At 47.3% G+C, this 25553-nt stretch overlaps 1 protein-coding gene across 3 annotated transcripts in view; it reads right to left on the minus strand.

The window, feature by feature from the left end:
* CCDC169 (coiled-coil domain containing 169) overlaps positions 1-25553 on the minus strand; it is a 356256-nt gene that overhangs the window by 323235 nt on the left and 7468 nt on the right. For all 3 annotated transcript variants that reach the window (XM_063951832.1, XM_063951831.1, XM_063951833.1), the window contains exon 2: positions 11436-11518. In XM_063951832.1, coding sequence (XP_063807902.1) covers positions 11436-11518 — 83 coding nt within the window. The remainder of the gene's footprint in view (positions 1-11435; positions 11519-25553) is intronic.

Raw genomic sequence — 25553 nt, forward strand, 5'->3', positions numbered from 1 at the left:
TCTCCCCTTAGTCCCTCGATGCAGTGAGCCTGTTGCCAGCAGGTCTCACTGAAAATAACAAACCTAAACTAAAACTTTCACTAAGAAGCTCAGGAGAGCCCCTAGTGTGCACCCTTCTCGTCGGGCACAGAAATCTAACTGAGGCTTGGAGGAGGGTCATAGGGGGAGGAGCCAGTGCACACCAGTTAGTCCTAAAGCTTTCTTTAGATGTGCCCAGTCTCCTGCGGAGCCGCTATTCCCCATGGTCCTTACGGAGTCCCCAGCATCCACTTAGGACGTTAGAGAAAACAGGATTATCCCAGGTGGGAACCGGACCACTTGTCCAACTGGTCCCGCTAAAAACACTCTGGCATTTAACCTGCTCACTGAATGGCCTCGTAGGCCGCAACCATCTTTTTCATCAACGGAATGTATTGACGGATTGACACTGTTGCAGATCTGACCCGACTCTGGATCCTTCAAGCTTTTTCCACTGGAAGAAGCAACAGTTCTGTATCTAAGATTATTCCCAACGCCGACAACCGCGTCGTTGGGATCAACAGTGATTCTGGCAAGTTCAGGAGCCAACCACTTTGTTGAAGACTGTCAGGGAGAATGCAACGTTTTGCACCACTTGGTTTCTTGACCTCGCCGTAATCAGGAGAGCGTCCCAGTACAGAATAATAATGACTCTTTTACTATAGAAGGAAAACCATCATACCGCCATCACTCCGGTGAATTGGTAATGACAATCCTGAATAGCAAACCCAGGTAAGCCTAATGCGGAAGAAACCGTAATTAGACCCACTTTCTCCTTTTTTCCAGATTGGAGATCCCTGTCCTGAGAGATTTCATCTTGTAGTTCAACTTTTTAAGTAGAAATTTTTGGGATTTTAGATATAGGATTGTTCTGACTGAGCCGTCCGACCTCGGAAGCACGTAAAAGCTTGAATAACAGCTTCTTCTTTTTTTTTGTGACCGGGACAGCAGGACAATGACCTGATCCTGACACAACTCTTGTATGGCGTTGCATACTACCTCCCCGTCCAGAGGAGAATCGATAAGGTCTATTTGAAAAATCGGTGAGGGGAAACGTCTGGAACCTCCAGTATGTCCCCCTTCTTAAACTCACTGGTCCATGTCCGTTCCAGGACTGACTGAAGAGTATTAGACGTGGTCCCACCGGTGTGGGCTCCCACAAGATAGACTTAGCGTCATGCGGTGGATCTGGCAGAAACAGAGGATGATTTCTGCTTCTGCGAACTTGAAAAGGCTGCTGACCTCTTACCTTTTCACCTTCCTCTACCTGCAAAGAAAGGGAAATCCGTATCTATTCGGTCGAAATGACTGCATCCTACAATAATGCGTCATCGACTGTTGTGAGGGAACATAGGGCAAGAAGGTAGACTTACCAGTGGTATCTGCCGAGATCAACTGAACAAGGCCATCCCCAAACCAGGTTTCACCTTTATAGGGAAGAGACTCCAGTTCTTTTCGGAGTCAGCCTCAGCATTCCATTGGTGAATCCACCACACCCTCCTAGTCGAGACCGCCATGGAATTGGCCCGCAAACCCAAGAGTCCTATATCCCTTGTAGTCGCACGGCAGTATGCTGCAATGTTATAGATATGACCCAACTTAAGGAGTACCCTGCATACAACTACTCCCCCATGCGCATGTAATGCAAGTATAATCGATGTACATGCAGACACATAATTAAAGTATCACATATCTTTCTGCATACGATCCTTTGTGACAGGGCCCCGTGCAGAACTGGGGGGGGAAAGAATAAACACTCGGAATCCTCTTAAGGATTTGAAAACATCTTGTCACGGCCGCTCAGCACATGAGAAGGAATAACTTTACCTCAGCATTCATTATAATTTTTTTTATATATATACACCTTTAAATACACCTATACACACAAATATCTATATATATAACCCATATATAAATATCCCTTTGACAGGAACAGCAGGGTCCCTAGTGACGTTAATACGTTCTTAATGTGTATGAAACATGTACTGAATGACGATTTTGTGGATCTAGTCAGGAAACATGGTCGACATAAGAAACAGTATTCGTGTCGATCTCCGGGAGTAGTAACTGGGCAAAATAACATTTCTGCGATCCCGAGGGGTCTGAGGGAAATCTATTCTATGAATATGACACCCTCCATAAATATTACTACGTCTTTGTTCGTGTCACAGACCTATGCAACCTTACTATACATACATATACATATAGGTATAGCCCTTTCTGATATGCATCACATTATCATGCCAATTTTTACCCAGTCAGATATTGTTGGTGCCGACAGGGTCACCACCACACGTCTGTGTCTCCCATATAGTTTTCTCTCGGGAAGAACATACATCTACTGACATGTTGACCCTTATTTACATGTACCAAGTACCATTAGGAGTCGGCGGTGCTGATAGAGTTATTCCCACAGGCGTTTGTGGCAGAGCACCCAGCTTCAGATATGCTGACACACGTGTACCAAACACCCACCGACATTACACTGGCTATAAGGGATAGACCCCAGTACATTCTGTCAGGGAAACACAGAAGGAGTTTACCAGCTCATTTCCACAGCGCTCATTATATAGTGTGCTTTTTATTTCTAACTTATAATGCACTAAACAACTGTGCCCCCCCTCCCCTCGTTTTTCACTGTGATCTGTACAGCAGTGTTTTGGAAGGACCAGCGCCTCTGTGAGGAGAAAATGGCGCTGAAATGAGCTGTGAGGGGTAAGCCCCGCCCCCTTAATGTGGCGCTTCAGCCCCGCTATTTCTTACATATATTTATACTGGCGGGGGTTAAATCTAGTGCCTGGGCACTGATATATTCGTTTGCCAGTCTCTGTTGAGGATCTATATGCTGCCCAGGGCGCCCCCCCCCCCCCCCCCCCTGCAACCTACAGTGCCTGTGTGTGTGTGGGAGCATGGCACACAGCGCGCCCGCTGTGCGGAACCCCAAAGCCGTCACTGAAGTCCTCTGATCTTCTTCTACTCACCCGTCTTCTGACTTCTGGCTCTGCAAGGGGGGTGATGGCGGGCTCTGGGAACGAGCATCTAGGCGTACCTAGCGATCAGACCCTCTGGAGATAATGGTGTCCAGTAGCCAAAGGAGCAGAGCCTTGAAACTCACAAAAGTACGTCCGCTTTTCTCCCCTAAGTCCCACGATGCAGGGAGACTGTTGCCAGCAGTGCTCCCTGAAAATAATACACCTAACATAAAGTCTTTTCAGAGAAGCTCAGTAGAGCTCCCCTGTGTGTGACCAGTCTCACTGGGCACAGAATCTAAACTGGAGTCTGGAGGAGGGGCATAGAGGGAGGAGCCAGTTCACACCGATTCAAAGTCTTAAAGTGCCCATGTCTCCTGTGGATTCCGTCTATACCCCATGGTTCTTGAAGCGTCTCCAGCATCCTTTAGGACGTATGAGAAATATTGTTATCACTGTGGAGTATTATTCTTTACATGTTTAAACAGGGAAGCGCAGGATTAAACACATAAATCCATACTCCATCTTCGTATTCCCTGGAGTGTTGGATGAACATTCCTTTTATGTGTTTTTCTGCTGCAAATCCTTGTTTTTAACAGCACACATTTTTAACAACAAAAAACCCTTCTGCATCTTTTGGTTTCAGCCTAATTTAAATACTGGGCTGGCACTATAGGGGCCAGATCCCCCCCCCCCCCCCCCACCACCCACCCCCACCCCCTCCTCATCCCCTGGAAACATTGGTGGCCAGTGGAAGCATGTTATAATAATAAAAACGAGATTTATGGTAAGAACTTACCTTTGCTAAAACTCTTTCTGCGAGGTACACTGGGCTCCACAAGGAATGGACAATGGGGTGTAGAGTAGGATCTTGATCCGAGGCACCAACAGGCTCAAAGCTTTGACTGTTCCCAGAATGCATAGCGCCGCCTCCTATATCACCCCGCCTCCCTGCACAGGATCTCAGTTTTTAGTTAACCAGTCCAATGCAGTAGCAGGAAAAGAGACAACAACGGTTAGTAGCCACAACACCGCATTCTCGCGACAGGAGACGTGTCAGCGGCTAATGCCATACCAACCCAAAGAAGCTAAGTGTGTCAGGGTGGGCGCCTTGTGGAGCCCAGTGTACCTCGCAGAAAGAGTTTTAACAAAGGTAAGTTCTTACCATAAAACTGGTTTTCTGCTGCGGGGTACACTGGGCTCCACAAGGAATGGACAATGGGGATGTCCTAAAGCAGTTCCTTATGGGAGGGGACGCACTGTAGCAGGCACAAGAACCCGGCGTCCAAAGGAAGCATCCTGGGAAACGGCAGTATCGAAGGCATAGAACCTTATGAACGTGTTCACAGAGGACCACGTAGCCGCCTTGCACAATTGTTCAAGGGTCGCACCACGTTGGGTCGCCCAAGAAGATCCAACAGACCGAGTAGAATAGGCCTTAATGTGATCAGGAGCAGAGAGACCAGCCTTCACATAAGCATGTGCAATCACCATTCTAATCCATCTGGCCAGAGTTTGCTTGTGAGCAGGCCAGCCACGTTTGTGAAACCCAAACACAACAAAAAGAGAATCCGATTTCCTAATAGGAGCAGTTCTCTTCACATAGATACGGAGAGCCCGTACCACATCCAAAGACCGCTCTTTGGGAGACAGATCAGGAGAAACAAGTGCCGGAACTACAATCTCCTGATTAAGGTGGAACGAAGAAACCACCTTAGGTAGATAGCCGGGACGAGTCCTAAGAACCGCCCGGTCACGGTGAAATATCAGATATGGGGAACTACAGGACAAGGCACCCAAATCCGACACTCTTCTAGCTGAAAAAAGGGAGACTAAGCGCTCCGGTGAGTAGCACTGCACTGTGATTGTCAGCAGCCTCTTGTAAAGGGAATTGCCAGTCCCTTAACCACAAAACTATCAAACAAATAACAAGTGGCGCTTGACAATCAAAAAGTTTGAAAACATTTATTTTAAAAAATATATATAAGAATTACAACAACCTCCCGGGGGTAAATAACAATGTTAAAACATCACATTAATACTGTATTGTAGCTAAGTGTTCAAACTGTAATATGAACACCAATTAAAGATGATCTTATTTACATGTAGTTAATTATTAATAGCACCTGGAAGGTTATAAACCGGGTTCAGTATATGCACAAAAATATAAGGCTGTTAAATGCTTTGTCAGAACAAGAATCACTCACGGCTGTGTGCTTTAGAAGAATTGCATATGTCACGGATAGTTAGCAGTAAACGGCTGGTGCAGGTAGAATAAATTGAAATTTAGCTGCACATATACCGCTGGGCAGGAGCTTTTTCGGTTCCTGCTCCCTGGTGTTGTCCCGTTATCTGAATAGAGACACACACCAGAGCCTCAGCGAAATGGAATGGATGCCGCTCCGTGCGGGGAGTCCCGATGAGCCGTCCTTACCCGATCCACACCACCTCCGGTACCTCCGTACTTTCCAAACGGAGACAATCAGCTGGTATTCCGGAGTTGTTATGGTGATCGGTCCGGGTGTATTCGGCCAGCAATCGGCCTTTCTTGGATGAAGCGGACACCCGGTGTAATCTCCGTGTGCCGGGCTGGGTAGGAACAGCACCTGTGACTTCTACCGCCCCAACTTGAGATGGGCGGCTGGGGCTGTAAAGGTGAAGACTGCAGAACGAGTGTTCCTGACTGCAGTAGTCAGAACCGGGCTCCTGTATACGATTACTGGATCAATAAAAAGCAGACAGCAGTGTAGATCCCTGGGGTGCAGAGCCTGTATCCTTAACGCGTTTCAACGCCAGCAGGGCGTCTTTTTCGAAAGGCAGGCCTAAGTCCAGGCCCTGCTGAAGAAAAGCCAACAACTTGGCTACACTAAACTTGGAAGCGTCATAATCGTTAGATGCGCACCAAACAAAGTAAGAATGCCAGACCCTATAGTAAATCCGAGCCGAAGCCGGTTTCCGGGCCCGCAACATAGTTTGAATGACCGCCTCAGAAAACCCTTTAGCCCTTAAGACGGAAGCTTCAAGAGCTACGCCGTCAAAGACAGCCAGGCTAGGTCCTGGTAGACACAGGGGCCCTGAACGAGGAGGTCTGGGCGTTGTGGAAGTAGAATTGGACGCTCTGACGGTAGGCCTTGCAGGTCTGAGAACCAGTGCCGTCTCGGCCACGCTGGAGCTATTAGAAGCAGAATTCATTTTTCTTGCTTGAACTTCCGAATTACCCTGGGCAGGAGTGACACCGGAGGGAACACGTACGGCAGCCGAAACTTCCACGGTACCGCCAGCTCATCCACGAATGCTGCTTGAGGATCCCTTGTCCTTGCTCCGAAGACCGGAACCTTGTGATTCTGTCGAGACGCCATCAGATCTACATCTGGAAGGCCCCACCTTTCCACTAGGAGTTGAAATACTTCTGGATGGAGGCCCCACTCGCCGGCATGCACGTCCTGACGACTGAGAAAGTCCGCTTCCCAATTCAGGACTCCCGGAATGAATATTGCCGATATGGCCGGTAGATGGCGTTCTGCCCACTGTAGAATCCGTGAGACTTCCTTCATTGCTAGGCGGCTCCGAGTGCAGCCTTGATGATTTATGTAAGCCACAGTGGTGGCGTTGTCCGACTGTACTTGAACAGGGCGGTTCTGAATTAAATGCTGGGCCAGGTTCAAGGCATTGAAGACTTCCCGCAACTCCAGAATATTGATCGAGAGGAGGGACTCCTCCTTGGTCCACCGCCCCTGAAGGGAGTGTTGCTCCAGCACCGTGCCCCAACCTCTTAGACTGGCATCTGTCGTCAACAGGACCCAGTCGGATATCCAGAACGGACGGCCCCTGCACAGTTGTTGGTCCCGGAGCCACCAGAGCAGCGACAGATGGACCTCCGGAGTCAATAAGATCATTTGAGACCTGATCCGGTGAGGCAGGCCGTCCCATTTGGCTAGAATCAGCCTCTGGAGAGGGCGAGAATGAAATTGAGCGTACTCCACCATGTCGAATGCTGACACCATGAGGCCCAGCACCTGCATCGCCGAATGTATCGACACTGGCGGACAAGATAGGAAGCAACGAATCCTGTCCTGAAGTTTCAGGACTTTCTCCTGAGACAGGAACAACCGCTGGTTGTGAGTGTCCAATAGTGCTCTCAGATGCACCATGCTCTGAGCAGGGATCAGGGGTGACTTCTTCCAGTTGATGAGCCACCCGTAGGCTTGCAGAAACCGGACCGTCACATCTAGATGACACAGGAGAAGTTCTGGGGAATTTGCCAGGATTAACAAGTCGTCCAAATACGGCAGTATCCTGACCCCTTGACGGCGGAGTACCACCGTCATCACCGCCATGACTTTTGGAAAGACTCGCGGAACCGTTGTTAAACCAAAAGGTAACGCCAGAAACTGGTAATGGCAGTTGCCAATCGCAAATCTCAGGTATTGCTGATGAGACACTGCTATAGGAACATACAGGTAAGCATCCTGTATATCCAGGGAGACCATGAAGTCCCCAGGATCCAATGCCAGAACTATAGAGCGAAGGGTTTCCATCCGGAACTTGGAAACCTTCACAAACCTGTTCATTGCCTTGAGGTAGATAATGGGCCGGGAGGACCCATTCGGTTTCGGGACTAGAAACAGCGGAGAATAGTACCCCCGGCCCCTCTGCGCAAGACGCACCTGTACTACGACTCCTGTATCCAGGAGGGTCTGTACCACCGAATGTAGAGTGTTTGCCTTTGTCTTGTCCAACGGGACATCTGTCTGGCAAAATCGATGAGGGGGTCGGTTTTTGAAGGCTATGGCGTAACCTCGTGTGACGACTTCCCGTACCCAGGCATCTGAAGTGGTCTTCAACCATTCCTGGGTATACCCAAGAAGCCGGCCCCCCACCCTGGGATCCCCCAGAGGGAGGCCCGCCCCATCATGCGGCAGGCTTATCTGTCTTGGAAGCTGGCTGACGGGCCGCCCAGGCTCTTTTGGGCTTAGGCTTACCAGGTTTGGAAGTGTGGGCCTGCTTGTTGTACGCCTGACCTTTTGCTTTACCTGAAGGACGAAAGGGGCGAAAGGAAGTACCATTAGCCTTCGACACAGAAGGAGCAGTACTTGGCAGACAGGCAGTTTTGGCAGTAACCAAGTCAGCCACTATCTTATTTAAATCCTCCACAAACAGAATATCTCCCTTAAAAGGGAGTACCTCCAGGGTTTTTCTAGAGTCCAGATCCACAGACCAGGATCCCAGCCACAATATTCGGCGAGCCAGGACTGATGTAGTAGAGGCCTTGGCTGCCAGGATACCGGCATCAGAAGTCGCCTCTTTAATATAACGAGAAGCTGTGACAATATAAGACAAGCATTGTCTAGCATGGTCAGAGGAGATTTTAGCATCTAACTCCAAGGCCCATGCTTCAATGGCCTCTGCAGCCCAAGTAGCTGCAATAGTGGGCGTTTGTGCAGCACCCGTGAGGGTGTAAATCGCTTTCAGACAACCCTCCACATGTTTATCCGTAGGCTCTTTTAGAGACGTGACGGTGGTGACCGGTAGAGCTGAGGAAACCACCATCCTAGCCACATGTGAGTCCACTGGAGGAAACGTTTCCTAATTCTTAGACAGCTCCGGCGCGAGGGGATAGCGAGCCAGCATCTTCTTTTGAGGCACAAACTTCGTACCCGGGTTTTCCCAGGGTTCCTGACGTATATCCACTAGGTGGTCAGAGTGAGGTAAAACTTGTTTAATCACCTTCTGACGCTTGAACCTATCTGGTTTCTTAGGAGGAACGGATGGCTCGGGATCATCCGTAATCTGTAAAATTAACTTAATAGCCTCCAAGAGATCAGGAACATCCACATGTGAACCACCCTCCCCATCAGCCGTATCTGAGTCAGAACCTGTGGGGTCAGTGTAAGTGCCATCTTCATCCGACGAGGTGTCAGTGACAGCAGTGGATTGTGAGGAGACAAGCGCTCGCTTAGAGGACCCCTTGGACGTAGGCGAGCGACGGTCCGACATTTTAGTAGTCAGGCACTGGTTCAACTTTTTTATTTGAGCAGATAAATCGTCTGCCCACGGCGGGGTAGCTGCAGGGACCACAAACTGTTGTACCGGCATTAGGGGTCCCATAGGTGGTGTTAGTTTATGAACTAGCCTATGCAGAAGCGTATAAAAAGCGGCCCACGGTGGGTCATTATTTGCCCCCGTTGCCACCGTCCCACTGGGGGGCAAGGAGCCCCCAGAACAAGAGCCCAAAGATGCTATATTCTCCTCATAGGTATCTGCGGCTTCAGCAACACCGGCAGTGTGTTCAGCCCCAGAACTGTTACCCTCAGAAGCAGACATGATATAACTTGCAGTATCAGGTAACACAGTACAATTTGTCAGCAGCACGATACCTCTAGCCCAAACCCCTGCGCAGTGTAGTCAGCACTAGCAGAGATAAAGGAGAGATATGGTGACTAAATCACAGAGAAAAATACGTAATACAGTATATCTTTGTGAAAATCCTATATTAGATAAAACCTGACGCACCAAGCCCCCTCAGGTTATAGAATATAGGGATAGCAGGTTGAGTTAAAGACACGAAATGGACACCACTCAGCTATCAAATGCACACACAAATAGTCACAGTTTGTACAATGCAGAGGTTATTACTAACAATAATACTGCACTGGACTAGCTTACACAGCTATATAACAATAGATATAACAGTACACAGTAAGAACTGGATGTATATCACAGGGTAATTGTACTCGGAAACCCTGGCTAAATGCACTCTTTCTTAACTAACACTGACTAAAAAAGGCAGGTAGAATAATTAAGTGTCTTGTAAAGTCACAGCACTGACAACCAGGTGGCTTTACATAGGAGGATTTGCCCAAGCATTCCCAGGAACAGTGCGCTGAGAGATAATGGCGCCGCAGACACTGCCAGGTAGTGAGGTTGAGACAGATATGCAGCTCCAGGGCGGGAACATTTGCAGAAAATGGTGCCCTGGGGCTGGGGGAGGGGCTTCAGGTCCAAGCTCTAACCCCCTGCTGGCAAAACCACCGGGTACTGCGGGCTCTAATAAAACGGTTTAAAGAGAAAACCTGACCTGCGCCCATGCCCTGGTGATCTAGTGGGATCGCCTGTACTGCCACAGTGTCCACCGCCAGCGCGCGCGGCCCGCCTCCCACTGACCGCGCCGGATCGCGATAAAGACCGGGTCCCGCAAGCAGGCCTCACTTACCACCTCCCGAAGCGCGGCCACACGATCCCGGAGAGCCCCCGTCGTGTGTGTCTGACAAGAAGAAAACCGGAGCCTCCAGCTGTAGTTTCCCAGCAACCAGGGCTCGGGAGTGTACAGCGCCGCTGGGGAGAGCCAGAGCTGCAGCTGTGAATGTCCACTGACATGTAACACTGCTGCTGCCCTTGAAGTCTTCACTTTTTTCCTCAGAAAAAAAGCTCTTCTTAGGGCTGCCTGGAGCAGCCCCTCTGTTAAGTGCCTGCTACTGCAGCACCAACTACAAAACTGAGATCCTGTGCAGGGAGGCGGGGTGATATAGGAGGCGGCGCTATGCATTCTGGGAACAGTCAAAGCTTTGAGCCTGTTGGTGCCTCGGATCAAGATCCTACTCCACACCCCATTGTCCATTCCTTGTGGAGCCCAGTGTACCCCGCAGCAGAAACATGTGTCCATTGGGGCCAGTGTAATGTGGGTTGGTGCAATTTGGCCTACAATTTGGCCTACAAACATTGGTGGTCAGTGGGCATCCCCCCAGAAACATTGTTGTGTATAGTCCATTCAGCAGCAGAAACTTGATGCTCCTTTCAGCTCCGTTCAGTGCCCGGGGAGTGGATTGGCGGACGTATATTGTTCATATCGTTCATGCACAGACACTGAATATTAATGACTATCAACATGAAAGATATAGCAAAAGTGAACTGCATGTATAGTCGACTGAAGACCACATGAAGACCAGCGGGTGCGCGATTCGTTCAAGTGTACACACTGGACAATATGAACGATAGATCTTTTTTTTTTTTTTTTTTATCGTAATCGTTCGTATCGTACATTGATATCGCCCAGTGTGTATGGGGTTTCAGAACCATGAATTAGTAGGATGACCTAGAAATCCAATACCCAATATTCCATTCATTTTCTACGAGATATTGTAAGTAAATATGCTCTATAACTTCTGGGACATGAGCAAAGAGCACAATGACAATGGAACATTACCAGCTACCTCCAAAGATCTCAGTTCTTCCCCATAAGAGTTCAGTTTTGGTGGAACCTCTGGTTACAGTCTGACCTTGATTTATACCGCTACCTGAACTCTTGTAGTAAATGTTAGGATGGATTTTCAGTTTGATGTATCAGTTTTATGATTGGCTATTTGGAGAGTTTCCTGTTTGCTGATGTAGCTGCAATCCCTCCGTTAATTATATCGTACTTATTTTCCTTTTATAAAACATATTCTTTACCTTCATTATCCATACTCTTCAATTTTCTTTCCAGATCTACAATTGTGTTTTTCATTTCAAATATGGAGTTTTCCAACATTTCTCTGATTAAAACAAAAATATTGAACTTTACTATTAATACTGAAAACTTAAGTACCGTGTATAGTGCTAATAAGCAGAGAAAACAGAAGAACTAATTATTTCAGAAATTAGTTCTATAGGCATTTATCGTGCAAAATGTCTTATTCAGAAATAATTACATATTTACAAGTGCCAAGAACAGGGCTTTTGAGTGAACTGTGCTCCTTCAATAGTGCTCCATATCACATTAACAGAGAAGTGACAAATCATTAAGGCCTCATTTTAATTATACCCTGCGATCGGGGCTGAATTTACATAATTGGAGACTGCACATTTGTGACCTCTGGAAATTGCCGTTGCTGCATCTGTGCCTTAGAATCAGTTTTCCTGTGACTGAGGACGGTTATACTGACCCACACAATATATCTCCTTGTATAGCTCACAGGTCTGTAGACCGCTACCGGGCACTCAACCTGGAAGCTTAACAAACTCGCTCTGAATTAAATTCCCCCCTATGGAAGGAACGCTGTGCCTCTCATCCTTTGGAACACCCAGACACTAATGAGAAGAGCAAGGAGTGGGTCTTACAGCCACTGTGGGTATTGGCAGAATAAGCAAATTAAAAACACATGGAAGTTATTTTTGTATTAACTACTTAAACCACACATAAAACATACATCACTAGTTTTGGATGGAGTTTCTTTTAAATCAATTTAGTCACCAAAAAGATTATCACAGGTGACTACGACAAAGGTTACAAATTGGGGGAGAATTCAATTGTTATTCACACCAGCCACCACTAGATGGCGCCCAACAAAGCAATTCAATTGTTGCTCTGTTCGTGCATGATCGGCTTTAGCTTGCACACCTAGGGGGCACTGAGCTGAAATTAGAGAAAAGTGAGGCGTTTGAGTGCTCAAACAGGACTTTTTGAATTGCGCTGATTACTTTGGTCGGGTTTACGTGGCTAAACCTGACACTTATGGGCGCAATAAAAAAGAACAATTGAATATCGTCCCGCAATCTCCCATCACTTTAGATGGGAGATTCGGTGTGATATAACAATTGAATTCTCCCCATAAAATGCATCAAGAGCTTGGAACTTGAGTTGCACAATTAAGTGCACGCAGCAGGATCTTTTGGCGGTCATCCATCTGCAACTTCATGCAAATGCCAGTACAAATGCCTTCCGTTCTGTACATCCATGCCATCCAATGTGCAAGGTCTGAGATGCCCACTTTTAAAATCCATGCGCTGTGATACCGCTTGCAATGATGTGCCCACAACACTCCCATAACATGTCCATCGATTGGAACATTTTTGCGTTCATTTCTAGCCATCTCCCAGCCATGGCCTAGGAACGCCCAGCACTTTTCCAAGTCATTTCTGATACCATCTGTCTTAGTCACAACAGCACCGTTGTGTGAACATTTTGTGTAATGCATTTGCATAGGGGTTATGTCTCAGTGTTAAATAGAGCCCTTGGTTTGTTTGAATGGTGTAGGATTGGGTACTTTTCTATATATTGTTAAATCAATTGAGGAACGATACATCAATAGGACACTGGTAGGTGTGAAGACCCAATATGTCTGTGAGCGATGTCTGTCGGCACTGCAGCACAGCCGATACATCCTGCAGATATATCAGTACGTCTGGCTGCCCGCATAACAGGTCGGCCACAGCAGTCATTGAATATGATGTCACAAGTGGACGGGCATATTCAAATGACTCTGCTGCCAGACATATCGGACAGTGGATTGCAGCGACGTGCCGTGAGGGCAGTGAATGGTGAGGCACTGGCTTATGGCGCGTCACGCCCCCAAGAAAGAAGAAGAAAAAACCATAGGGCCCCCCCTATTTAACCAAAACCAGCACTAGGCTGAACCAGCCAGGAGGAATAATGCCATAAGCAGGGGAGACACAGTGTGGGGTCCCCCTGAAATAGCATTAAACACCCCCCAAACCAGTCAGTCCAGGGTTGGCATTCCTCAAAAAGTGGGGACACCAAAAATGTAAATGGGGTCCCCCCTCCTGAGCAACAACAAGCAGTGCTATGGCCCGCAACCCTGGTGGCAGTGGGAGCGGGGTTCATGACATAGTAATATTGTTCTTTACAGGCGGCCTACAGGTCCCAGCAAGCCTGCCCCAGCATGCGGGCACTTGGAGAACCACAAGTGCCCGCATGCCCAGACACTAAGGGCCCGTTGGCACCCGTTGTCCGCCTGTAAAGAAAATATTAAAATAAAAACACAACTCCTAATGTTTTAATAGTTTAATTAGCTGCACCTTCACATTGGGGCGGCAGCCTTTAAATAGGATTTTAATACCTACCGGTAAATCCTTTTTTCTTAGTCCATAGAGGATGCCGGGGACTCCGTAAGGACCATGGGGTATAGACGTGATCCGCAGGAGACATGGGCACACTATAAGACTTTGAATGGGTGTGAACTGGCTCCTCCCTTTATGCCCCTCCTCCAGACCTCAGTTAGAAAACTGTGCCCAGGGAGATGGACATTTCGAGGAAAGAATTTATTGTTTAAACACGGTGAATGTCATACCAGCTCACACCACGAACATACCGCAGAACGTGGCATTCAATAGAATACCAGCCAACGGCATGAACAATACACAGCCACATGCTGAGAGAATATGTAACACAACCAGTGTGTCAACACAACCAATAATAAGACATCGCATGGCATGGCATGCACAACGTCAGCAACAGCCTGACAGAAAAGAAATACCACAAGAGTGTAACCATAACCAGCATCCTCTACGGACTAAGAGAAAAGGATTTACCGGTAGGTATTAAAATCCTATTTTCTCATACGTCCTAGAGAATGCTGGGGACTCCGCAAGGACCATGGGGTTTATACCAAAGCTCCAGACCGGGCGGGAGAGTGTGGATGACTCTGCAGCACCGATTGAGCAAACATGAGGTCCCCATCAGCCAGGGTATCAAACTTGTAGAGCTTAGCAAAAGTACTTGAACCCGTTCAAGTATCCGCTCGGCAAAGTTGAACTGCCGAGATTCCTCGGGCATCCGCCCAAGAAGAGCCCATCTTCCTAGTAGAATGGGTCACCACCGACTTCGGTAACGGCAATCCAGCCGTAGAACGAGCACGCCGAATCATAACACAGATCTAGCGTGTAACAGACTGCAAAGACGCAGGCGCCCCAATCACGCTGGGAGCATACCGGAAAAACAGAGCCTCTGTTTCTCCAATCTGAGCCAAATTGGCGACATAAATATTCAAAGTCCTGACTACATCGAGAGACCTTGAATCAGCCAATGCTTAAGTAACCACAGGCATCAAATAGGCTGGTTTCTGCGAAACACCGAGACAACTTTTGGCAGAACTATTAACCGATTTCTCAATTCCGATCTATCCACCTGGAAGATCAAACAGGGGCTCTTGTGAGACCCAGCCGCTACTTCCGACACCCGCCTTGCGGACGCCAAAGCCAAAAACATGACCACTCTCCAAGAGAGAAATTTTAACACAACCTTTCATAAAAGGTCCCAATCATTGTGTCACAAGAAAACGTAACACCACGTCAAGGTCCCACGGTGCCACTGGAGGCACAAATGGAGGTTGGATGTGCAGTACTCCTTCCACGAAGGTCCGAACTTCCGGAAAAGTTGCCAATTCTTTCTCGAAAGAAACTTTATAAGGCCAAAACCGCACTTAAATGGAGCCTAACTTTAGGCCTGCACCCACACCTGCTTGCAAGAATGGAGAAGAACGACCCAGCTGAACATCTTCCGTAGTAGCCTTCTTGGATTCTCACCAAGACACATATTGTCTCCAAACATGGTGGTAAGGCTTTGCCGTTACTTCTTTTCTAGCCTGAAGAAGTGTGGAAATGACTTCACTGGGAATCCCCTTTCTGGCTAGGATATGGCGTACAACCGCCACGCCGTCAAACGCAGCCGCGGTAAGACCTGATACACGCCCGGATCTTGCTGTACCAGTTCCTCACGTAGCGGAAGAGGCCATGGATCTTCTATGAGTAAATCCTGAGGAACTGGATACCAAGCCCTCTTGGTCAGACCTGAACAATGAGGATCGCCTGAACCTTTGTTCTTCTTACGTTTATCAGCTTCCGAGGAGTGAAAACGGAGGGGACACAAAGACCGACTGAAAACACCCAAGGTGTCGCGAGGACGTCCACTGCCATAGCTTGAGTGTCCCCTGACCCGGAACAATATCCCTGCCATCTCTCGTTGAGGCGAGACGCCAACATGTCCACTTGAGGCACTCCTCAAAGACTTGTCACTTCAGTAAAAGCTTCTCGACGACGACTGTATATCTCCCGTATGGAGATCGCGTCTGCAGAGGAATCTATTTCTCCGTCGTTCATATCCGGAACGAAAACTGCTAATATAGCGTTTACCAGTCTTCTCACCCAGCGGAAACCTTTTTCGGCTTCTGCCATTACCGCTTTTCTCCTTGTTCCGCCCTAGCGGCTTACTTACACCACTGTTGTCAAGTTGTCCGACAGAATTAACACGGGCACATCTCGAAGCATATGTTCATTGAAAATAGCTCTTAATTCAAGAAAGCTTATTGCAGACAAGCTTCCTATCTTGACCTTTTCCTCTGGAAATACTTCCCTTGCAAGGACTGTTCCCCAGTCTCGGAAATCTGCATGCATGGACACCAGGATCTAATCCTGGATTCCGAACCTTCATTCCCCTGGGAGGTGAGAATTGAGCAGACACCACAGGAGCGATATCCTGGCCATTAGGATTATATTCCTGTGCATGTGCAGGTGAGACCCGGACCACATATCCAACTGGCCCCGTGAAAACCACTCTGGCACTTGACCAGCTCACCGAAAAAAACCCTCTTAGGCCGCACCCATCTTCTTCATCCACAGAACATATTGATGGATTGCCACTGCAAATCTGATCCGACTCCGGATCCTCAGACCTCATTCCACAGGAACACAGAACTTCAACCGTTTCCGTATCTACTCTGATACCCACCTCCGACGTCTGCGTCGTTGGGAATAACAGCCTTCCCCTGTGTTGAAGAACAGTCAGAGAGAAAACAACGATTTGCACCACTTGTGTCATGACCTCGCCTTAATCAGGAGAGAGTCCCATTACAGAATAACAATGACTCTTACTATTGAAAGAATACCATCCTACTGCCATCACTCCGATGAAATAGCAAAGACAATCCTGGATATCCACCCAGGTAAGCTAATGCGGAGAACAACGCATCTAAACCCCTTAGTTTTTTTTTTGTTTTTTTTTTTTTAAACAGGGACAGCAGGACAATGCCCTGAACCTGACGCAACTCTGGTATGGCGTCGCGTACTATCTCCCCTTCCAGAGGGGCAACGTCAAGATCTATCTGAAAAATCAGTGAGGGGAAACATCTGTAAACGCCAGAATGTCCCCCTTTGGATTCTATAATTAACTCACAGGTCCTAGTCTATTCCCTGGACTGACTGAAAAGTAGTAGACGAGTTTCCACCAGAGTGGGCTCGAACAAGATAGACCCAGCGACATGTGGTGGTGTGGTAGAAACCGAAAACGACATCTGCTTCTGCGAACCTAACAAGGCTGCAGAACTCTTACCTTTTCCCACTATCTGCACAGAAAAGGAAAAAAGAACGGTATCGAACCGGTTAAAATGACTGCATCCCACAAAAGAATGCGTCACCAACCGTTGTGAAGGAGTCTAACTCACGAAGTTAGATATACCAGTAGTATCCGCCGAGATTGACTGAACTGAGGCCTCCCCAACAGCGGTACACCGTCCCAGGAAGAAACTCCAGTATCTCTCGGAGTCAGCCTCAGCATTCCCCCGGCCACACCTCCTGTATACGCACGGCAGCCTGCCGCAATGTTACAGAGAAGAACCAACCTAAGAAACATCCCCTCTCTTTTTAGGGTACTTCTATCGGATGCCTTTCCGAATATAAACACTCCCCCATGTGCATGTAATGCAAATAACTCCAAAGCATAGAAATAAAATAGCACTTAGCTTCCTGTGTACGATCCGTTGTGACAGGGCCCCGTGTCGACCAGGAGTTGACTTTCACAGTATTCTATCCGCGGCGGGAAAAGAATAAACATTCGGACTCCTTGAGAGGATCTGAGACCAACTCGTCACGGCTGACCTAGAGCTTTATCAACAGAGCAACCAGCACATGAGGAGGAATACTTGTACTTCAGCATTCACTATAGATCATAATATGAATATACATAGTGTCATACACAATTACACACATATCCTAAATATATATATCATACATATAAGCGGCTTCATTAATGTGTTTTCAATGTGTATGACCATGTACTGAATGCCCCAGTTGTGGATCTACCAGGAAACGTAATGGTCGACATAAAACCTAGTATTCGTCGACAGCAGGGAGTAATAACCAGGCAAAATAACATTCTTGCAACCCGAGGGGTCCGCGGGAAGTATACATATATAATTTTATTAACACTCCCCCACATATACTACCATGTATGTGCTCGAGCTACAGGCCCATGGAACCGTACCATACATATACATATAAATATATATACAGATATAAGGCAGTTACAGCATGTTAATTTACACCTAGTAATAACAGATGGTGCCGACAGGGCACCCACTTACTACTGTGTCTCCCATACAGTGTTTACTTTTGACAAGCATACAACTACCGACCTGCTGATACTGCATCTACTGAACCAAGTACCAACAGGCGTCGGCGATGCCGACAGTGATCCCCACAGCTGTTGACAGAGCACTCACGCATGTCGACATATGTGGACTGAAAAAAACTATAGTGGGTATATCTGACAGGGAACACACAGAGATATATGCACAATGATTACATGCCCATTTTCTAAAATAGTGCTATATTCCCTCTATATAGCACTAAAACACTGTGCCCCCCCCTCGTTTGCACTGTATACATTGCTTTTGGCGGGGACTTGGAGAAAATGGCGCTGAATCCAGATGAGAGGGCTAAGCCCCGCCCCTTCTCGGTGCGCTTCAGCCCCGCTATTAAAATAGCTTTTAATGCTGGCAGGGGTCAGTAAACAGTGCCTACGCACTGTATACACGTTTTGCCACACTCAAATGAGGTATATATATCTGCCCAGGGCGCCCCCCCTGCGCCCTGCACCCTTGTAAAGCCGCTGGTGTGTGGGAGCAATGGCGCGCAGCGCGACCGCTGCGTCATACTGGCGGGGGTATCGTACACGGTGCCCGGGCACCGAATATGCATCTGCTGCCAGTGGAAAGACCCTCAGTAACTTGCTGCCTAGGGCGCTCCCCCCCAGCGCCCTACACCCTGTGAGTGCCGTTGGCGTGTGGGAGCATGGAGCGCAGCGCGACCACTGCGCTGTACCTCCGCTACTGAAGTCTTCTGCCGTCACCTCCGTTACTGCGCTGTACCTCCGTTACTGAAGTCTTCTGCAAGTCTTCTGTTCTTCTAACACTCACCCGGCTTCTTTAAACATAGAAACATAGAATTTGTCGGCAGATAAGAACCACTTGGCCCATCTAGTCTGACCCTTTTTTTTTTTTAATATTATTTTTTATCACTAACCTTATTTGATCCTTATTTCTTTGTAAGGATATCCTTATGTCTATCCCATGCATGTTTAAATTGCTCTACTGTCTTAGCCTCTACCACCTCTGATGGGAGGCTATTCCACTTGTCCACTACCCTTTCTGTGAAATAATTTTTCCGCAAATTTCCCCTGAACCTCCCCCCCTCCAGTCTCAGTGCATGTCCTCGTGTCCTATTGCTTCTCTTCATTTGGAGAATGTTTCCCTCCTGGACTTTGTTAAAACCCTTCATATATTTGAAAGTTTCTATCATGTCCCCCCTTTCCCTTCTCTGCTCCAAACTATACATATTGAGATTTCTTAGTCTTTCTGGGTATGTTTTGTGATGTAGGCCATGCACCATTTTAGTTGCCCTCCTTTGTACAGTTTCTAATGTATTAATATCCTTTTGAAGATATGGCCTCCAGAACTGAATACAGTATTCTAGATGAGGCCGTACCAATGACCTATACAGTGGCATTATTACTTCTTTCTTTCTGCTGCTGATTCCTCTCCCAATGCAGCCAAGCATCTGACTAGCCTTCCTCATTGCCTTGTTACATTGCTTACCTGCTTTTAAGTCATCTGAAATAGTGACTCCTAGATCCCTTTCCTCCTCAGTAGTTTCCAGTATAGTGCCATTAATACTGTATTTAGCTTTAGGATTTTTGAGACCCAAGTGCATGATTTTGCATTTTTTGGCATTAAACTGTAATTGCCAGACTCTTGACCATTCCTCTAGTCTACCTAGATCCTCAATCATTTGTTTTACCCCACCTGGTGTGTCTACCCTGTTGCATACCTTTGTGTCATCTGCAAAAAGGCATACTTTCCCTTTAATGCCATTTGCAATGTCACCAATAAAGATATTAAAAAGCACTGGTCCAAGTACAGATCCCTGGGGTACTCCACTGGTAACATTTCCCTCCTGTGAATGCACTCCATTTACCACAACTCTCTGTTTTCTATCCTTCAACCAAGATCTTATCCATTCAATAATCCTAATATCCAATCCCAAACTTTCAAGTTTATTTAGCAGTCTGCGATGTGGAACTGTGTCAAAAGCCTTACTAAAGTCTAGATAAGCTATATCCATGGCTCCACCTTTATCCATCACTTTAGTCACACAATCAAAAAAGTCAATAAGATTTGTTTGACATGATCTCCCCCCAGTGAATCCATGCTGTTTGGGATCCAGTAAATTGCCGGATTTGAGATAATCTACAACTCTTTCTTTTAAGAGTGTTTCCATCAATTTCCCTACTACTGATGTAAGACTCACTGGTCTGTAGTTGTTTGCCTCTTCCTTGCTTCCACTTTTGTGCAGTGGGACTACGTTTGCTCTTTTCCAGTCCCCTGGAATTTCTCCTGTAGCTAATGACTGGTTGAATAATTCTGTCAATGGTGCTACCAGCACCTCTTTAAGTTCTTTTAGTATCCTTGGATGTATCCCATCTGGCCCCATAGATTTGTCCACTTTCAGCTTTGAGAGTTCTGTTAGGACCTTCTCCTCTGTAAATGTACTTGTTTCATTTTCCTGAATATCCCTGCAACTTAACTGTGGCCCCTTCCCCTCTCTTTCAGTAGTAAATACTGAGCAAAAATAATCATTAAGATGATCTGCTATTAAATTGTCTCCTTCAACAAGACTCCCAGTGTCCGTCTTTAGTTTTATAATTCCGCCTTTTGTTTTTCTCTTTTCGCTTATATACCTAAAAAAAGTTTTGCCTCCTTTACCCACTGACTGGGCCATTTTCTCCTCAGCTTGTGCCTTTGCATATCTGATTACCTTCTTTGTCTCCTTCTGTCTAACAAGATATATCTTTTTGTCTTCATTATTTTGTGTCTGCTTATATTTCCTAAAAGCCATCTTTTTTGCTCTCACAATATTTGCTACTTCTTTTGCAAACCACACTGGCTTCCTTTTCCTTGTGTTTTTCCTAACAGTTTTGATACAAAGGTCTGTTGCCTTTCTTCTGGCTTCTGTGAGGGGGGTGACGGCGCGGCTCCGGGAACAAGCAGCTAGGCGCACCAAGTGATCGAACCCTCTGGAGCTAATGGTGTCCAGTAGCCTTAGAAGCAGAGCCTTTAACTCACAGAAGTAGGTCTGACTTCTCTCCCCTCAGTCCCATGATGCAGGGATCCTGTAGCCAGCAGGTCTCTCTGAAAATAAAAAACCTAACAATAAAGTCTTTTAGAGAAACTCAGTAGAGCTCCCCTAGTGTGTGTCCAGTCACTCCAGGGCACAGAATCTAACTGAGGTCTGGAGGAGGGGCATAGAGGGAGGAGCCAGTTCACTCCCATTCAAAGTCTTACAGTGTGCCAATGTCTCTTGCGGATCCCGTCTATACCCCATGGTCCTTACGGAGTCCCCAGCATCCTCTAGGACGTATGAGAAAGCTCTTTTTCATGGCCGCCGCCGCCAACCCAGAGCTTCCGGTGTCTTCTGTCTCCGGGAGCTCTTCCCTGCTCCCTCTCCTCCGCCGGACTGACTGCTGCTGCCTAGCCGCCGGGTTATATAAGTCAATTGAGAGGGCGGGGTGATGACGCGGCGAGCCGTAATAGGCTTGCGGTGGCCATCTTGAATTAAAAAAGATGACGAAAAGGGAAGCCGGCTCTCCGCTGCCAAATGGCTGGCAGGGACTGGATCCTCTTGTATCCATGTCTGCCGCCAGCCACCCTTTCTCTGCCGGGTCCTGCCGCCACGATGCCTGCCACCGCATGTGCCCGCTGGCCAGTGGATCCGCTGGTCCAATCGCATCTGCGGGAGTGACAGGGGCGTGCATTCAGGTGGGCTGAATGCACGCCCTGTCATTGAGGCACAAGTATAATTGCTGCTTCCCTATACTTATTCAATGGGCTTCTACAGCCTATGGCTACGCCCTGCCCGCCCCCCGAACTTTAGCGTTAGCCGCGGGAGGCACCTCTCCCGCTGCCTCCCACCCTAAGATGCAGGGATTTTCACAGGGGGAAATTATAAAAATAAAAAAAAAGAATATATCACAGAATCTGTTATAAATATCTTCTTTGTATTATTTTAATCATTATGACAGGGGAGACACTACATCCCCTGAATGTACGTCCCTGGTGGATTGGTGTGTATGCATAAGATTGTTTGTACATACACCTTACCAATCAATAGATCGATCTGCAGACTATCCGATCGGTCGGACACAATTCTACACACAACAGCCCATAATGACAATGTGAAAAAAGCTTCTTTTTTTTTTTAGATTTTTGCAAATTTATTAAAAATAAAAAACTAAGAAATCACATGTACATAAGTATTCACAGCCTTTGCTCAATACTTTGTTGATGCAATTTTGGTAGCAATTACAGCCTCAAGTCTTTTTGATTATGATGCCACAAGCTTGGCACACCTATCTTTGGGTAGTTTCGCCCATTACTCTTTGCAGCACCTCTCAAGCTGCATCAGGTTGGATGGGAAACGTCAGTGCACAGCCATTTTCAGATCTCTCCAGAGGTGTTCAATCGGATTCGAGTCTGGGATCTGGCTGGGCCATTCAAGGACATTCACAGAGTTGTCCTGAAGCCACTCTTTTGATATCTTGGCTGTGTTCTTAGGGTCGTTGTCCTGCTGAAAGATGAACAGTCGCTCCAGTCTGAGAGCGCTCTGGAGCAGGTTTTCATCAAGGATGTCTCTGTACATTGCTGCATTCATCTTTCCCTCTATCTTGACTAGTCTCCCAGTTCCTGCCGCTGAAAAACATCCATCAGCATGATGCTGCCGCCACCATGCTTTACTGTAGGGATGGTATTGGCCTGGTGATGGTGCCTGGTTTCCTCCAAACATGACGCCTGGTATTCACACCAAAGAGTTCAATCTTTGTCTCATCAGACTAGAGAATTTAGTTTTTCATGGTCTAAGAGTCCTTCAGGTGCATTTTTTCCAAACTCCAGGCTGGCTGCCATGTGCTTTTTTACTAAGGAGTGGCTTCTGTCTGGCCACTCTACCATACAGGCCTGATTGGTGGATTGCTGCAGAGATGGTTGTCCTTCTGGAAGGTTCTCCTCTCTTCACAGAGGAATGCTGTAGCTTTGACAGAGTGACCATCGGGTTCTTGGTCACCTCCCTGACTAGGGCCCTTCTTCCCCGATCGCTCAGTTTAGACGGACGGTCAGCTCTAAGAAGTGTCCTGGAGGTTCCGAACTTCTTCCATTTACGGATGATGGAGGCCACTGTGCTCATTGGGACCTTCAAAGCAGCAGATACTTTTCTGTACCCTTCCCCAGATTTGTGCCTCGAGACAATCCTGTCTCAGAGGTCTACAGACAATTCCTTTGACTTCATGCTTGGTTTGTGCTCAGACATGCATTGTCAAGTGTGGGACCTTATATAGAAAGGTGTATGCCTTTCCAAATCATGTCCAATCAACTGAATTTACCACAGATGGACTCCAATTAAGCTGTAGGAACATCTCAAGAACAATCAGTGGAAACAGGATGCACCTGAGCTCAATTTTGAGCTTCATGGCAAAGACTGTGAATACTTAATTACATGTGATTTCTTATAGGCCTTACACACTGGCCGACAATCTTCAAAGATATTAACGATCTTGTTCATTATTGAACGAGATACCGTTCATATCTTTGAGTGTGTAGTCACCAGCGATGAACGATGCACGGCCCCGCGCTCGTTCATCACTGGTGCTCCATCGGCTGTGCATGCAGGCCAATATGGACGATCTCGTCCATATTTGCCTGCACTTGTATGGAGCCGGGTGACGGAGGGAGTGAAGAAACTTTACTCCCATTGTCACTGCCCCCCCGCCGCCGGGTCGCCTGTCTGCCGTATCGGCGGTCAGGCTGCTCGGCGGCGGATCGCCGTGTCTGTAGAGCCCATTAGTTTTTTTTATTTTTAATAAATTTGAGAAAAATCTAAAAAAAAACTTTTTTCACATTGTCATTATGGGGTATTGTGTGTAGAATTTTGAGGGGAAAAAATAAGAATTTACTCACCGGTAATTCTATTTCTCGTAGTCCGTAGTGGATGCTGGGGACTCCGTAAGGACCATGGGGATTAGCGGCTCCGCAGGAGACTGGGCACAACTATAAAGAAAGCTTTAGACTACTGGTGTGCACTGGCTCCTCCCACTAAGACCCTCCTCCAGACTTCAGTTAGGATACTGTGCCCGGAAGAGCTGACACAATAAGGAAGGATTTTGAATCCCGGGTAAGACTCATACCAGCCACACCAATCACACCGTATAACTCGTGATACAATACCCAGTTAACAGTATGATAACAACTGAGCCTCTCAACAGATGGCTCAACAATAACCCTTTAGTTAAGCAATAACTATATACAAGTATTGCAGACAATCCGCACTTGGGATGGGCGCCCAGCATCCACTACGGACTACGAGAAATAGAATTACCGGTGAGTAAATTCTTATTTTCTCTAACGTCCTAGTGGATGCTGGGGACTCCGTAAGGACCATGGGGATTATACCAAAGCTCCCAAACGGGCGGGAGAGTGCGGATGACTCTGCAGCACCGAATGGGCAAACTCTAGGTCCTCCTCAGCCAGGGTGTCAAACTTGTAGAATTTAGCAAACGTGTTTGACCCCGACCAAGTAGCTGCTCGGCAAAGTTGAAGAGCTGAGACCCCTCGGGCAGCCGCCCAAGAAGAGCCCACCTTCCTCGTGGAATGGGCTTTTACTGATTTAGGATGCGGCAGTCCAGCCGCAGAATGTGCAAGCTGAATCGTACTACAGATCCAGCGAGCAATAGTCTGCTTTGAAGCAGATGCACCCAACTTGTTGGGCGCATACAGGATAAAGAGCGAGTCAGTCTTTCTGACTCCAGCTGTCCTGGAAACATAGATTTTCAGGGCCCTGACTACGTCCAACAACTTGGAAGCCTCCAAGTCATTTGTAGCCGCAAGCACCACGATAGGTTGGTTCAGATGAAAAGCTGATACCACTTTGGGGAGAAACTGGGGACGAGTCCTCAATTCTGCCCTATCCATATGGAAAATCAGATAAGGGCTTTTACATGACAAAGCCGCCAATTCTGATACACGCCTGGCCGAAGCCAAGGCCAACAACATGACCACTTTCCACGTGAGATATTTCAAATCCACGGTTTTCAGTGGCTCAAACCAATGTGACTTTAGGAAATCCAACACCACGTTGAGATCCCAAGGTGCCACTGGAGGCACAAAAGGGGGCTGAATATGCAGCACTCCCTTAACAAAAGTCTGAACTTCAGGTAGTGAAGCCAGTTCTCTCTGGAAGAAAATCGATAGACCCGAAATCTGGACCTTAATGGAACCCAATTTAAGGCCCATAGTCACCCCTGACTGTAGGAAGTGCAGGAAACGGCCCAGCTGAAATTCCTCCGTTGGGGCCTTCCTGGCCTCACACCACGCAACATATTTTCGCCATATGCGGTGATAATGGTTTGCGGTTACTTCTTTCCTAGCTTTAATCAGCGTAGGAATGACTTCCTCCGGAATGCCCTTTTCCTTC

Source organism: Pseudophryne corroboree, chromosome 2, assembly GCF_028390025.1.
Source record: "Pseudophryne corroboree isolate aPseCor3 chromosome 2, aPseCor3.hap2, whole genome shotgun sequence".
NCBI lineage: Eukaryota > Metazoa > Chordata > Amphibia > Anura > Myobatrachidae > Pseudophryne > Pseudophryne corroboree.